At 45.1% G+C, this 17,720-nt stretch overlaps 1 protein-coding gene across 1 annotated transcript in view; it reads right to left on the bottom strand.

Annotated features, from left to right (window-relative positions):
- Window positions 1–17,720, bottom strand: part of OSBPL10 (oxysterol binding protein like 10) — a 592,524-nt gene that overhangs the window by 265,864 nt on the left and 308,940 nt on the right. The window contains exon 5 of the mRNA XM_040353085.1: window positions 3,058–3,265. Within this exon, the coding sequence (XP_040209019.1) occupies window positions 3,058–3,265 (208 nt within the window). The remainder of the gene's footprint in view (window positions 1–3,057; window positions 3,266–17,720) is intronic.

Raw genomic sequence — 17,720 nt, 5'->3', positions numbered from 1 at the left:
TCCAGTCATTTTGGATTCATACTGACACCCTCTGCTGTTTAATTCCGGCAGATACTGAATACAATGTTTTACAACTATACAGTTTTTATATAAAGAAGGCTATTTTCCTTATAATGTCACCGAGTAGCATGACTAAATTATGCAAATGTGCCGAATTATAATGTATAATTGCTGTTAAAATTTTATGTGCAGTCTCTAAAATGACTATTTCTAATTATCCCTGTGACTTGACACAGCTGACGTCCTGTCCTGCCTGTCTTTCGCTCTCTAATGCACCAATGGGAGCGGGCGGGCATTATCGTCTGATCCAATGGCCGTGGAGGAGGGATGATAAATAGTTTTCAATGATGCTGCATAGCCACGCCCTCTGTTGAAGTTGGAAGTGACAAAACGTGTCAGGGCGTGGCTACAATGGCGTAACCAGGAAGTGAGAGGAGTGTGTTCCAGCGCTGGCTCATCGTAACCAGGAAAGGTACCGTATTTATCGGTGTATAACGTGCACCGGCATATAACGCGCACCCTAATTTTAAGAAGGAAGTTTCAGGAAAAAAAAAATTAAATACTGAACTTTTAAGCAAAATAAGGGTATCTCAGGAAGTGGGTAAATCCTTCTGGGGCTGAAGTGGTTAAGACCAGTGAACACTGATGCCTGACAAGGCAGGGCAAAGAGACACAAACTATTTGCAAGGAGGGGGGCTGTCAGCCAGTGTGTGATGAGTGTTTCTTTTAGCTCCCCCTCCCCCCTGTCAGGCAGTGTCATTCATTGCTTCCTCCCTCGCTGGCATTATAATTTATCGCTCTCTTACGACCAACAGCCTTAGCCCTTTTTTTTTTTTAGTTAGCTTTTCATGTACGGTAAATGATTTGTACCTGTACAGATGAGTACTTGATAACATAGCGCCAGTCCATTCTGGAATGGTGTGGGGTGAGACAAACAGTTAATGCCTTGGCTGCTGGATTTAGCTTCCCAGGCTGAAGGCTCTATTCGTTGCAGACATTTATTCTAGTTTCACACATTCCTGAGCATAATTCTGCCTTTAATGATTTGTACCTGTATATGCTCTGTCGGGTCCGGCGGCGGGCATTCTCCTGCTGTTCTCTGCACGTGGGCCAGTCTGGCTCTCGCGAGCAGTGCAGAGCATTACCGTGGCTACGCTACGAGGGCTGCGGAGGTTGGACTGGCTTATGTGTGGGGGCGGCGGGGGGGTGTCTGCCGCCGGGTCTGGGTGTCTGCTGGATCTGATTGTACCGGGACCCCCCTGTCTCTGATGCCTGCCTGTCGCCTGAGATCGCAGCTCCCAAGGCACTATATGCGGTATGTACAATGCCGTTTTTAAACTATATCGGCTTATAACGCGCACCCACGATTTCCCCCTGATTTTAGGGGGAAAAAAGTGCGCGTTATACACCGATAAATACGGTATCTCCTGCACTGTGCATTCAGCACAAACGCGGCCCCTGTGTTCGGAGGAGAGCGGTGACTACTCTTTTATGTTCTTTACAAGTTAATACATTGTACGTAGATAGGAAGCGGGTTGTTGGTACACAGGTTTTATCTTATTAAAGCAGAATTACACTATGTCAGTGCCTTTGTGTTTTATATGAACCGTGAGTGGAAATTAACACTTGCCGCTTCTGGAGTGATGTTGGAGGTCTAAACAGGAGGAATTTGTATACAAGGCTCATTTTATTCAGTCATCTGGTGAGTATGAACCCCAGAGGGGGAGTGTGCCTCACTTTTGTGGTGAAGATTGGGAGCTGGTGTAGGGTGCACTACTATTCCAACCCTAGAAGCACTTACCACTTTCTGAACTGTGTTCTGAAAAACCACTCTGGGACTTTCATCATTCATTTATTTATTTATGTGATTTTGTATTTCATCCAACCTTAGCGCTGTTTTATCATGTTTTGATCCAGATTTGGGTCTATTGGTTTGATACTTTGTAATGCTTTTTAATAGGTGAGTTCTCATTTATTTTAAACAGCTGCTGCAACTTTTATCTTATGATACTGATTGGTATTTGAGATTGATTTACATATTTATTTATTTATCTATCTATTTCTATACTCCACTAGTGGAAACTCATCAACAGTTACGTTTTTTTGTTTTAGTGTGCACCTTCTTTTTATAGTTTATATAGTTGTTGTAGAAAAATAGAGAATCCAAAAGCAAGAAATATATATAAAATGATATATAAAAAAAATGTAACAATTAATTAAAAAAAGAACAGCAGTAGTGGTTGATAGGCATATAAGTCAACATAAAAATGAAGTAATGAAGAGCAGCAGAAAATACAATTCTACATAGTCCCTGGACTACTGTGATGAGATCACCATGGCAGATGCCCATGGAAAACACCCGACGGGTTTCCGAAAATCCTTCTTTCATTAGGGGTGTGTGCAATAATAGAGCAGATTAATTATGTTGACAAAGGTTGTAAAAATACATACAATGGCCACAGAGTATTTAAAAACAGTGATGTCCATCCAAGGAGCCAAGAAAGGATGGTGCTCACAATGTTGGTAATGCCTCAGTGAAGACCAGCGAGACCAGGCAATTAAACACCCCAAAGGTCGGAAGTACACAGGGAAGTATGTAAAGCAAAAAAAACGCAATCAGGTCTAGAGAAACTAAAAAATGTAGTTTACTCCGAGGGAGGACGCCGGTGTCTCATATCACCTGGACCCATCCCCGTCTCTCCCCTGATTGGCTAGCAGAATTTGATTGACAGCAACAGGAGCCAATTGTGCCGCTGCTGTGTCTCAGCCAATGAGGAGGGAGAATCTCGGACGGCTGAGACACTCATGGACATCGCTGGACAGAAAGTGACATCAGGTAAATGTTAGGGGGGCCGAGGAAGTCTGCTGCACACAGAAAGCTTTTTATCTTAATGCATAGAATGTATTAAGATTACAAAACCTTCTGATGGTACAATCCCTTTAAGATTTAACAGTTGTGGTCTGATGTGCGAGCCACTCATCTCTTCTATTCCAGCAATTCATTAATTTCCTTAAACTTTGTAAACCACATAAGACTCTAATTTTCTATAATCCCACCTGTCATCACAGTTTTGCTGTTCTGCCCAGCTTGATATACACTCTGCTGTAGTAAATGTAGGCACTCGCCAAGGCAGACAAGGGTGGCAGCTGAGGTAGCTTTCAGGAGGAGTAAGTCCTGATCCAAGGCAGATAGAGGGCCGCTGCCTGAAAGGGATTCAATGGCATGTACCAGATTTTTCTGCTGCCCTTCCACCTCAGCCATGACCTGATAGATAAAACGGAAAAACAATTAATCGTGGTTATTTAAATTCCTTAGATTTTTAAACATCCATAAAGAACCCAAATAATAAGAAAGAATTAATGTTATACTCTAGAAGGTGAGTCTACATACTGCTTTGAATCTCACTGCTTTGTCATACTGAAAAAATGGGTAGTATTGTTTGCAGCTCAGAAGCAGTATTCTAATTGCTGATTAGTGGGCGGGAAGCTGGCATACCCCACTTTTAAGTACACAATGGGGTTTATTTACTAAAGCTCGAAAGTGCAAAATCAGGCTCACTTCTGCATAGAAACCAATGAGATTCTAAACCCAGCTTGTTCAATTAAGCTTTGGTAATAAAACCTGGAAGCTCATTGGTTTCTATGCAGAAGTGAGCCTGATTTTGCACTTTACAGCTTTAGTAAGACCCCTTTCACACTGGAGCGTATTGCAGGCGATATAGTGTTAAAAATAGAGCCTGCAATACGCCCTTAAAAATCTGTCCCCATTCACTCCAGTGTGAAAGCCTGAAGGGCTTTCACACTGGAGCGGTGCGCTAGCAGGACGGTAAAAATAAGTCCTGCTAGCCGCATCTTTGGAGCGGAGAAGGAGCGGTGTGTTTACTGCTCCTCCTCCGCTGCTGCCCATTGAAATCAATGGGACAGCGCGGCTATACTGCCCGCAATGCGCTGCTTTCTCAGCCGGGGGTAAATGCGCTCGCGAGCGGCCAAAATGCGCCGCAAATCTGCCCATAGCGTCAGCGGTAAAAATAGCGGTGTTTTACCGCCAACGATAGTGTGAAAGGGCTCTAAATAAAACCCATTGTGTCCTTAAAAGTGGGATATGTCTGTATATTTTCTATGTAAAAATGTAAACTCTTAAAACCCTTGCACCCTACATGCTCCATCAAAGAAAGTAGAAAACTCCCGACAAGTGGTTGATTATGTCCATCACTGTATCCTTATTTGCAGACAATCCACCTTTGTATTTTATCAAGTTCCTATGGAGTAGACAGACAGAGGAACGAAGCGGCAGTGTGAAAAAGATACAAAATGATCTTCATACCATTTCTACCCGTTGTTGAAATCAAATCCAAGGGGGTTATTTACGAAAGACAAATCCACTTTGCACTACAAGTGCCCTTGGAATTGCAGTCGCTGTAGATCTGAGGGGAAAGCTCTGCTGATTTTTATTATCCAATCATGTGCAAGCTAAAATGCTGTTTTTTTTATTTTCCTTGCATGTCCCCCTCGGATCTACAGCAACTGCACTTCCAAGTGCACTTTCAGTGCAATCTCAAGTGCACTTTGCACTTGTAGTTTGCACTTGTAGTGCAAAGTGAATTTGCCTTTAGTAAATAACCCCCCAAGTGTTTTTAAGCCATCAGCACAGCAATTAAAATACATAAGGCCTTCTCAGTTTGAATGGTTCACACATATTAATCAAAGACAAAATTACTGTATTTATCGGCGTATACCGCGCACTATTTTGCCCTGAAAATCAGGGCAAAATCGTGGGTGTGCGATATACGCCGATACCCGCTTTCCCGCCACGAGTTTGAATACTGCGCCGACATATACCGAGCGCAGTACACTCGTGTATCTTTGGGCAGTCTCGGGGGCCTCTCGCACTGACGTCCTGAGCGTACAGGACGTCAGCGCGACAGTTGAAGAGCCTGCCCGACGATACACGAGTGTACTGCGCTGGGTATATGTCGGTTTCAGTATTCAAACTCGGCACGGGAAACCAGCGGGGAGGACGCGGGGACGCCGCAGAAGGACGCCGGACCCGCCGAAGAGGACACCTGACCCGCCGAAGAGGACACCCGACCCGCCAAAGAGGACACCCGACCCACCGAAGAGGACACCCGACCCGCCGAAGACGGACACCGGACCCGCCGAAGAGGACAACCGAAGCCTCAGAAGGACGCCGGACGCGACGAGGCCGCCGATGGACGCCGCGCAAGACACCAAAACTGTAAGTACAAAAAAAACAAAAAAACTTTTTTTCCACAGGATTGGGGGCCACTTTAGGGGTGCGCGGTATACGCGGGAGCACGCTATACCGCGATAAATACGGTATATACATTAGGAGTGCCATTCTAGAGGGTGTCTGCACACATTTGGAAATATGTTAGCAACTATTCACTTTTTTTTGGCACCAAGATGCCTATATGTAAGTTAAAGGGGTGTTCCACTCATTTTTAATGTTTATTAAAAGTCAGCAGCTACAAAAAGTGTAGCTGCTGGCTTTTAATAAACATGCACTCACCTGCTCCACGTTCCAGCGACGCGCCGACCGGGGCTCCGCTCCTCTGCCCCCCTCTCCGGCCTGCGTCTTCATTCTAAGTGTGGGCACCTGACCGTGACAGCTTTCGGCTTCACGGCCGGGCACCCACTGCACATGCGCGCGCGGCGCCATCCGATTGGACAGGCGATCGCCTGGGACCTGTCATGTGTCCCAGGCGATCGCCTACAGGGAGGGGCTGCCAAAAGGCGATTAGATTATTCGCCTTTGCAGCCCCTCGGTGGAAGGAGGAAGTGGGACAGGAAGTCCCACTCCTCCTGAAGCCCCCACTCCCCCCCCCCCAAAAAAAATGACATGCCAAATGTGGCATGTAAGGGGGCGAGGAGTTGATTAAACGGAAGTTCCATTTTTGGGTTGAACTCCGCTTTATGTTTAAATAGTTAAATTGTTAAATAACAATGTTATCAAATTTTTTTTTTTAAGTTGACAAGTTTAATAATTTTATAGGGCCAGCCACAAATGGGTTAGAGGAATAAAAACAATAAAAGAGGAATGCTATTACACAGCCTGTAACACTGTGCTTTAGGATAGATGGTAAAGTGGCATTGATGCTTCTCAATAAGATGAAAGCTCCCATTAGTGAATTCACAGAGCAGTCTTTCCTCTGTCCTGCACCCATTCACTTTGATCCTATGCCCATGCAAGCAATGTGATGCAGCAGCAGGCATACATACAGCAGAAGAAGCTGGAAATGGCTATGATGAAAGGATGGTTGTGATCTTCGACCTCATTATTACAAAAGCACATTAAGGAAACAGTTTCATCCTATGAGATCCTGCAGAGTGGAACTTAATAATGAGGACACAGTGTTTTTCCTGGACAAAGCTGCTCTCATTGCGGACACCAGGCCCGTGACACTAATGAACACTTCTCGCTACTTTGCACCTCTTTGTGACAAAATAACATCTCATTTGAAGGGCTGTAAGACAAGGCGGCACAGCGACTAAAGCTCAGGTTACTAGGTACATGCTGAGCAACATCAGTGTAGCATTGCTTGATTCCAACATGACAGCCATGTCACATCTCTTACTGAGGACTGGGGTGATTCCGAGGGACAGGTTAGAACTATAAGCAGAAGGAAAACCACAAGACATCTTACTCCTGAAAAGTGCATTCAGAAAGCTTTACAGGTTGAACAGCAGGATGTAAAGACATTAAACTATTATGCAGATATGGACGGGTCACTTTTATTTTCCAAGTTCTAAGAAAGAAATAAACTGTTAAAGTTTGAGAGTCCCTGCAAGATGGAAAACATCAAATGATTAGCTTACTTGGCAGCAGTAATTGCCCCCACAGCAGCAGGTGGTGCTTGCCACAAAGTGCACCAAACCACACAGAAAGATCAATAATGCCATTACTCACCTGTATTTGCACATATCAGGTAAAATAATGGTGTCCCCTGCTGACTGGCCCTAGACGTAACAAAAGGTATCTGATACATCCACTACCGTAAAATAGGATTTTTGGAAAATCAGTTTTCGGCACACAGGCTTCTGAGGCCCCATACTCACGACCAAACATGTCTGCTGAAACTGGCCCGCAGGCCAGTTTCAGCAGACATGTTTGGTCGTGTGTGGGCGCGAGCGGGCTGAATTCCAGCAAACATTTGCCCGCCGGGCCTTTTCCCAGCAGACAAATATTCCTGGACTTGTTTTAAAACAGTCCGCTGGAATCCTGCCCGCTCGGACATGTACGGTCGTCAGTACAGACCTACCGTACATGTCCAGGCGCCCGCCGTCCCTCGCATGCGTCGAATGACTTCGACGCATGCGTGGAAGCATTTTAAAGGCGGGCCGCCCACGTCGCCGCGTCATTGTCGCGGCGACACCGCGTCATCGACGCGGCGACACCGCGGACACGCCCCGCGTATTGTTTACGCGCGGACTTCTGTACGATGGTGTGTACAACCATCGTACAGAAGCCCTCTGGCAGACATGTATGGTGAAAACGGTCCGACGGACCGCTTTCACCATACATGTTTGTCCGTGTGTACCCGGCCTTAGTCTTTACAACTGGGTTATATGCAGCTACCATCAGGTGATTGGACACTGGCAAAAAAGCTGCTAGGACATCCCCCATATAACCCATTCCACTCCCAGCTAACCTCAGTTTTGTAACAAGCAATAGGGAGATCATAAAAACAGACAGCAGGGTCCTGTGTCCTGTACTTTTGCACTCAACTTCTTTGGTCGACCATGGCAAGGCCTGTTCTGAGTGGAACCTGTCCACTTAAACCGCTGTATGGTTTTGGCCACAGTACTGCATCTCAGTTTCAGGGTCTTGGTAATCTTCTTATAGCCTAGGCCGTCTTTATGTAGAGCAAAAATTCTTTTTTTCAGGTCCTCAGAGAGTTCTATGCCATGAGGTGCCATGTTGAACTTCCAGTGACTAGTACAAGAGAGTGGAGAGCAATAACACCAATTTTAACACGCCTGCTCCCCATTCACACCTGAGACCATGTAACACTAACGAATCACATGACACCGGGGAGGGAAAATGGCTAATTGGGATACATTTGGAAATTTTCACTTTATACATTAATGGCTGTGTGTTGAGTTATTTTGAGGGGACAGAAAATTCACTCCATGCACACAGGACGCTAAAATTTGTTCTGAACATCGGATGGGTGGGCCGGGATCTGTGACCCCCTTATTAAAGGGGCTCCCAGATTCTGATAAGCCCCCCGCCCACAGACCCCGCCAACCAACGGCCAGGGTTGTCAGGAAGAGGCCCTTGTCCTCATCAACATGGGGACTAGGTGCTTTGGGGTGGGGGGTGCAGGGCCTCCCTTCCCCAAAGCACCCACCTGCCCCAAAGCACCTTTACGGTTTAGGAGATATTACCCTTGCAATGCGCCGCTGACTACAGGGGATTCTCGGCTGAAGGCCCAGCAGACGCCAGACCTTGCCGGAAAGAAGTCTCCCGCGCACATGCGCGGGAGTGACGACATCGCGGCTCCACCCACTCACAGCGCTGGAGCCGTGATACCCAGAAATGTCAGCTGCCTTGGCGTGGACCGAGAGGGACACCGACGCCTCATTCTAAGGTAAGTATTCTTAGTATGCGGTGCATACTAGCTCATTATGCCTTTTCCCTTACAGGTGTGGGGAAAAAAAGTCAGCGGGTATACAACTGCTTTAAGTTGGTGGGTATGTTTAAATGTAGACTGGAGTAACACTGAAAAGGATAGGGAAAAAATTGATTGTGTTTGGTGTCTGAAATGGGTTCAGCATTGACTTAAAAGGTGATCCATGTAACGTGAAAAGAAGACAATTGAAAAACATTGAATTCTATTGTGAATTTAATGCAGCTTGGTAGAAAGTACAAACACTGCAATGTTCTGTTAGGAATGTCTGGCATTGCCTACAAAGTGAGTAAATGATTTTCTCAGTAAAGATTTGGATGGGGATCATTTCCCCTATGTAGCACTTCTAGGAGTGCTTCCTTCTGCTCAATGCCTGTGACACACATAGGAAGGACAATTTCCATTTAAATCTGTGCCAACACAGCGCAGCAAGGGATAGGCACATTTCCGCACATTTCAATTATATATTAAGAGAAACTGTAGCCCTTTACCATGACTATTTAACATAGAGTGGTGCCCAGGCAATACAGATAAAACTCAAAGACATTTTATACGGAATTGCATAGACTGTACACCACCAAGCAGTTTCTCTGTCGTGAAAATTTTCACATGTTTACATACATATCACATTTATAGTCTAGTTAGTATATATGATTGTGTGTGTTTATTTATAATACCTTAGAAGCTAATACAAGTTAAATGTAGCCTAACAGCTTTTATAGCCCATGCTTAGTTAATTCCATTACTTTGAATGTATGTTATTATACGTATTATTAAATGGCACATTAAATATGCATCAAGGCACTTCTATGTATAACAAGAAGGACACAAATAACCTACAAAACAACAGTACATGATCATTTACCGTAACAGAAACAGATGATGACATATTTGTTATTTAAACTGCTAACATGTAAGATCTTTTTATTTTTATTTTATATATATATATATATATATATATATATATATATATATATATATATATATACTGTATACACATAAACACACACACTCAGACAATTTATTAGGTACACCTTTCTAGTGCCAGGTTGGACCCCCTTTTGTTTATATATATATATATATATATATATATATATACCCAGGGCTCAAAATTTCAAGTCCTGAGCTACTAGCCAGGCCTCAAGAGTTACTCACCACCAGTTGCCCCACCTAATTCATACACTGTCCTGTGCCTAATTGCACCCGTAAACACGCCCTCGTAGATTATCTCATGGAATGACAAGGTTTTATGCAGAATCAAGTTACAAAATTAAATATTACCAACAACAACTTTAACAAAATGGGACAGGGCACTGGGGGCAGACCAGAGGGACAGGGCACTGGGGGCAGACCAGAGGGACAGGGCACTGGGGGCAGACCAGAGGGACAGGGACTAGAACTGGGTCTCTTCCCCATTCTCTTGCTGTCTCCTCTGCAACTCCCATCCATCCTCTCTCTCTCTCCCATTCATCTCATCATCAGGAGCCTGTGTGCGGCTCCACGCTTGCATGTCCCCAATTCCCCCTTTTAATCAGGCTGGCAGAGAGGAGAGGAGCTGCAGCACAGCGGGAGGGAGTACAATCCAGCGCTGAGATCCACACAACTGCACAGCCATTGACACCATAGCACAGCGCACACTGACAGCGCACAGCACACATTGAGACCAGTCTGTTCACAGTGCTCAGGCTAAACTGTTGGACACTTATATAGAGCACAAGGAGAAGAAAACTGCACAAACTAGAAGGCTGCCGCTCTCACGTCAGGGCAACTTTCAGTGAGCGCTGCACCGGAGTGGTAATTTTTGCAATCCTCCACCTCACTCATTACCTTCTGCTCTCCAGCTACATTGGTCGGGGCCCGGGGGAGGGGGGCAGGCTCAGAGAGGCCATACTGTTAGGTCCCATGGCTTAATGAGAATTGTAAGGAGAGCACCTGTGTACTGCTCTGCCTGTGCGTGGCTCACCAGACTACTTTTCCCGAGCATGCACCTTTCCTCTTCGGCCGCCAATCTCATCGGGACTCTAAGTGTAGGCACAGATTGGAGGGAGATTGGTTATGCAGCCCTGTTATCACTTGCCCCCAGCTTAAATCCACTCGCCAAATGCTAGTAGGCGAGTGGAAATTTTGAGGGCTGTATATACCATATATACTCAAGTATAAGCCGACCCGAGTATAAGCAGAGGACCTAATTTTACCACAATAAAACTGGGAAAACGTATTGACTCGAGTATAAGCTGAGGGTGAGACTGCAGCAGCTACTGTAAGCAGAAAAGAGGGTCAACAATGGCCATTCGCACGCCTCACTGTGCCCATTGCAGTCTCACTGTGCCATACCTCACTGTTCCCATTGCAGTCTCACTGTGCCATACCTCACTGTTCCCATTGCAGTCTCACTGTGCTATACCTCACTGTGCCCATTGCAGTCTCACTGTGCCATACCTCACTGTGCCCATTGCAGTCTCACTGTGCCATACCTCACTGTGCCCTTGCAGTCTCACTGTGCCATACCTCACTGTGCCCACTGCAGTCTCACTGTGCCATACCTCACTGTGCCCATTGCAGTCTCACTGTGCCATACCTCACTCTGCCCATTGCAGTCTCACTGTGCCATACCACTGTGCCATACCTCTGTGGCCGAGTACCTGCAATCTTGACAGGCGTCCATTTTTTAAAAGTCGCGGCTTCCTCTTGGTGTTCCGTTCCGTGATAGGCATTTGACACCATCATTTGACACGCTCATCCTCAGTTTCCCAGCAGACACTGTGTTCAGTGTTCCACCAATCACGGACATTCTTTCATCCTCGAACAAAAGGACATCCACGATTGGCGGAACACTGAACACAGTGCCTGCTGGGAAACTGTCCGAGGATGAGAGGACCTTTGTGATAGGTGGAACAAAGTGTCAAATGCCTATCACGGAACAGAACACCAGGAGGAAGCCGCGACTTTTAAAAAAATGGATGCCTGGCAAGAATTCAGGTACTGACTCGAGTATAAGCCGAGGGGGGTATTTTCAGCCCTAAAAAAAGGTCTGAAAAACTTGGCTTATATACTCGTATATATATATATATATTTTTTTTTAGAACAATGCTTTGAGAGTTAAAGTAGTATAAAAACCATTGTGCTTTGAATGTTTGCTATCTACTAAATTCCTTCAGAATCCATGAACAGATACTGTATAAGACCTAGATCAATCCATTTGTTCTTAATAGAACATCATGTGCACTGAGACGCACAGTTTTCAATACTATATAGACCTCCAATCAAATTTATGCTGAGCTGACACAGCTTGTTCTGTAGTAGATATGCAGGAACATTCCATTAAGAAGATTTATAGCACCCATAAGGTAAGTAGGTGATTTGCAATCTTACATAGATAGAAAGGTAAAGGGCACCTGTACTGCCATGTAAGATTATAGCGCGTCATCTGAATGAAAACTGCACATAGTAAATATTCATTAAAATGTAGTTCTTGATAAACTGGCCAGTATACGACGAGATAAGCAAGCTAGGTTTGAGAGAGTATGGAATCCCTGAATTGCGTATCTCCCGGCTCCCTGAAGGCTGGGCAATTTTGTGAGGGGAGGCTGGGGTCGGGGGGACCCATCCCACTCAGCTCTAATCTATCTGATTTTTTTATTTCTTCCTTCTTTTTTGGGGTGGTGGTGTTTATTTTTTAAATTTTTTTCTCCCTTTCTCCTTTCCCTTACTTTGACGTTGGTTTGGTTATACCATAATAAAGGTAGAAGGGAAGGGGGAAGGAGGGGCCTGTATTGAACTGTACTGTAATTGTGCTGTCCCCCCTGTACATTGTAAAGCGCTGCGTAAACTGTTGGCGCTATATAAATTGTGTATAATAATAATAATAATAAATGTGATGACTGCATGGAGTTAATTGTTTTTAAGCATTCTTTCCTTTTTTTTCACTTAGTGATCCACCCAGTAAGTCAGTTGTTTTTCAAAAGAACAAGCTCTCTTGAAATGTATCACTTACAATGTTGAGGCAAACCTTTTGCTACTGACAGGGTTGCTTACAATCATAAGATTTTACGTATTTATTCATGTAAAATCTTTATCCCAAAAGAAAATAAATGGGTGCTGTAACTGCAGTGTGACCTGGAGTTTGATTTCAAATCAGCTAGTACATATAACACTCCATTTCCAAGGTGCCCCTGTACTCCTTTATTAGAGTGGGGGCACTCTAATACAGGAGGTGTGTTAATGGGCAGATTACCAGGTGAAAACAGAGGGGAAAACTTAAAAGAAAACAAATGTAGTCACCAATTATTTAGCTAGGAAAATTTGTGGTTATATAATGGTTAAAACCGAGCTCCAAGCAGATTGTAAAATACCTTTAAATATACTTTTATAAAAGTCATTAAATGTATCATATATTTAAGGGCTCTTTCACACGGAGCGGATCCGTATTGATCCGCCCCGTGTGTGTCCGTTGGCTCAGCGGGGATCATCCGTAAATCCCCGCTGAGCTGTCGGCGGACAGGGCGTTCCCCGCACACTGTGCAGAGACCGCCCTGTCTCTCCTCCGCTCTCCCCTATGGGGAATCGGATAAATACAACCGTGTGTCCGTATTCATCCGATCCGGCAGACGGAAGAAAAATAGGGTTTTCTTCCGTCTGAAAAAGCGGATCTTTGCGGAGGCGGATGTTTGCGGACGTTAGCGGATGCTCAATCCGCTAACGTCTGCAATCCCATAGGGAAGCATTAAACGGACTTGTAAAAAACGAACCGTTTGTCCGCCCGTGTGAAAGGGCCCTAACTATGTAAAAAGTTGAGTTAAATCCAAGGCTGGTCATACAGTCATGGGCGAAATCTGTGGCACCCCAGAAATTTTTCCAGAAAATCATGTATTTCTCACAGAAAAGTATTGCAGCAACACATGTTTTGCTATACACATGTTTATTCCCTTTGTGTGTATTGGAACAAAACAAAAAGAGGGTGGAAAAAAAGCAAATTGGACATAATGTCACATAAAACTCCAATAATGTGCTGGTCATAATTCTTGGCACCCTTTCAAAATTGTGCATAAATAAGATTGTTTCAATCATGTGATGCTCCTTTAAACTCACCTGGGGCAAGTAACAGGTGTGGGCAATATAAAAATCACACCTGAAAGCAGATAAAAAGGAGAGAAGTTCTTTGCATTGTGTGTGTGCCACACTAAGCATGGACAACAGAAAGAGAAGAAGAGAACTGTCTGAGAACTTGAGAACCAAAATTGTGGAAAAATATCAACAATCTCAATGTTGCGCCTGGTTACTTCTATGAACCGGTGCTAGTCTAAATTTAGAGGGGGTCAGAGAGTTAGTTGGCTCTGACCAGGCTGATTGCTTGAATTTGGGTCTCTGTCTCAGCTTGGCTGTGCTGTGAACTAATTCTGTTGCTTCTGGGGTTCTGATTACACCCCAGGATGGCAGGTGGCAGCAGTGGGAGAATTTTTCCTCACTGTGCATGCTGATTGCGTATTTATGAGGCAGACGCCTTTGTTCTGGGTCTTCTTCCAGTGTGGCACCCACCTTTAGGGTGACCACAGCACAGCGCCCTGGCGAAATGGCCTTTCAGGCCGGGGTGCGTGTGACACGCGGTGTTCCTGGTTCCAGGACCACGTTGGTCCAGAACATTTGAGCTGTGGCCGGGCCCCAGTGATCGACTGGGTCCCCAATCTTGAGAAGATCCCAAGCGTTGTTCCTTTGAGAGGAAGCTGTTCGGTGGGGAGTCCACCTGAGGAGAGACAAGAGAGGCTGGCAATCCAATAGGGTCTTGACCATCCACCCGGGATCAAGGTAACCGGGTAACTGAGAGGCTGGACTTTGGTCACCTATCAGTCGGTAACCTAACTGCAAACTACCTGATGGAGATTCAGGCGCAAAATCTATCAAGGAGAATTATCTCCGCTATCTCAAATCTAAGGAGGGTCTATGGCAGAGACTTTTCCCTTAAGTTCCGAGTGATACTCTGACTGCCAGGTCAGTGAGAGAGGCCTGTCCGGGTACACTAAGCCCACTCTGGCAGGAGTGGTGAAGAAGAAAGTGTGGTTGGAAGCAGGACTGTTTCCCCATTGTTACGCCTGAATCTGCTATTTCTCTTCCTACTGAATCTCTACCTTTCACCACAAGTTTTATTGTTTTTACCCGGCTGGGTAATAAAGAGCACAGAAAAAGACACCTGTCGTGGACATTCCGTTACTTCCACTTTCACCATACACCCCTAGATGGCGAAGGAGCCACAAGGTAACATGCCACCCACAACAAACCAGCAGCTCCTTCGGGGGTAGTGCTACATCAAGGTTACATTTCCAGAGATTTGCCTTTGTCCACAGTGCGCAACATAATCAAGAAATTTGCAACCCGTGGCACTGTAGCTAATCTCTCTGGGTGTGGACGGAAGAGAAAAATTGATGAAAGGTTGCAATGCAGGATAGTCCGGATGGTGGATAAGCAGCCCCAAGCAAGTTCCAAAGAAATTCAAGCTGTCCTGCAGGCTCAGTGAACATCAGTGTCGGCGCAAACTATCCGTCGACATTTAAATTAAATGAAATGCTATTGCAGGAGACCCAGGAGGACCCCACTGCTGACACAGAGACATAAAAAGCAAGACTACAGTTTGCCAAAATGTTCTTGAGTAAGCCAAAATCCTTCTGGGAAAACGTCTTGTGGACAGATGAGACCAAGATAGAGCTTTTTGGAAAAGCACATCATTCTACTGTTTACCGAAAACGGAATGAGGCCTACAAAGAAAAGAACACAGTACCTACAGTGAAATATGGTGGAGGTTCAATGATGTTTTGGGGTTGTTTTTCTGCCTCCGGCACTGGGTGCCTTGAATGTGTGCAAGGCATCATGAAATCTGAGGATTACCCAAGGATTTTGGGTCGCACTGTAGAGCCCAGTGTCAGAAAACTGGGTTTGCGTCCGAGATCTTGGGTCTTCCAGCAGGACAATGACCCCAACGTCAAAAAGCACCCAGAAATGGATGGCAATAAAGTGCTGGAGTGTTCTAAAGTGGCCAGCAATGAGGCCAGATCTAAATCCCATTGAACACCTGTGGAGAGATCTTAAAATTGCTGTTGGGAAAAGGTGCCCTTCCAATAAGAGAGACCTGGAGCAGTTTGCAAAGGAAGAGTGGTCCAAAATTCCAGGCGAGAGGTGTAATACGCTTGATGGTAATAGGAAGCAACTGATTTCAGTTATTTTTTCCAAAGCGTGTGCAACCAAATATTAAGTTTAGGGTGCCAAGAATTTTGACCAGCCCATTTTGGAGTTTTATGTGATATTATGTCCAATTTGCTTTTTTCCTCCCTTTTTTGTTTTGTTCCAATACACAGAAATGGAATAAACATGTGTATCGCAAAACATGTGTTACTGCAATACTTTTCTGTGAGAAATACTTGATTTTATGGAAACATTTGAACAAATTTCGGCCATGACTGTACATGATTCATTTGCTTTCATTCGACTAGTTGGTTGAACGAAAGAAAATTATTAAATTCCTCCATCCACACATTTGAGTTGGATTGGGGAATCCCTCCCATGCAGCTATTGTATTCTGACATCAGATTACACTCATCAGCACCACCGCCTATAGACAGCAGCAATGATCACACAACATTTTAAAACAGGCTGTTTGTACAAAAGTTGATCAAGAGATAGACTTCTTTACAACCAGCCTGCGCATAGATGGATCAAAATTCTGCTGGTCTCTGGTGAACTGGCCAAATTTCGATCCATCTATGGCTGGCTGTATACTGTACCAAGTGGCAGATCTAATCTAATCAATTTAAGTAAACAGCCAAATGGTCTTAAGCCCCATACACACGGGCTGAATGCCGACCAACATCGGCTGATTCAATAAAGGACGAGCATGCTGGAAAACCAGCAGCCGATCGTCTCTTGATCAGCATTCGCATCCCTCTGTCAGAACACAACCGCTTAGCGGAGGAGATTGCTGTACTAACGTGGAATTGTTAGTACATCAACTCCGACCGGATCTGACAGATTTTTCTTTAAAACTGAAAAAAACCTGAATAGTGTGTGAGAGGCTTTATTCTTCAGTAGCTATAAATTGATTTGTCTTTCAGTATAAAAGGAGTACATCAACAAAAGAGAGTTAATTAGACATGTGCTGCTATTGCATGCTTAGATCTATATGATAAATATTTAACGGTTAAAGCTGATTTTTATTGAAACAGACATGTACAGTAGGTCTGGTAAAGCAACCTTTGGATTGGTTACTGTGTGCATTCTTTCATTACTTGGAAAACAGTGTCTCTTGAAAGCAGTGGCGGTCCATCTATAGAGGGCGCTGGAGCGCCGCCCCCTCTGGCTCCGCACCGCCACTGAAATAACATACATTCATGCATTGCATGAATGTATGTTATTGTTGCTGGTTGGCTGTGCGGAAGTGCCTATCAGAGCCAGCCATGCTTATCCTCGGAACGTACGGGGGGTGCGTTCCTTGGATAAGACTGACGGCCGTCTCAGCCAATCAGGTTCACCGATTCTGGTTATTGGTAACCTGATTGGCTGAAGCGTCACCAAGGCGGGAGAAGACATCGAGGGACGTGGAAGGAGAAAGGTAAGTGCATTTTACAGGGCACAGCGGCGACAGTGACATGCACAGTGGCAACAATGGGCACAGTGGCAACAATTAAAGGGCACAGTGGTGACAATTGAGGGGCACAGTGGCTGCGTTTGATGGCATGGCACAGTGGTGACAATTGATGGCACAGTGGCTGTGTTTGATGGCATGGTACAGTGACTGCGTTTGATGGCATGGCACAGTGGCTGTGTTTGATGGCATGGCACAGTGACTGCGTTTGATGGCATGGCACAGTGGTGCAAATTGATGGCATAGTGACTGCATTTGATGGCATGGCACAGTAGTGATAATTGATGGCACAGTGGCTGCGTTTGATGGCATGGCACAGTGGTGACAATTGATGGCACAGTGGCTGCGTTTGATGGCATGGCACAGTGGTGACAATTGATGCCACAGTCGCTGCGTTTGATGGCATGGCACAGTGACTGCATTTGATGGCATGGCACAGTGGT

The sequence above is a fragment of the Rana temporaria genome, chromosome 5, assembly GCF_905171775.1.
Source record: "Rana temporaria chromosome 5, aRanTem1.1, whole genome shotgun sequence".
NCBI lineage: Eukaryota > Metazoa > Chordata > Amphibia > Anura > Ranidae > Rana > Rana temporaria.
This window is presented reverse-complemented; position numbering and strand designations above follow the sequence as displayed.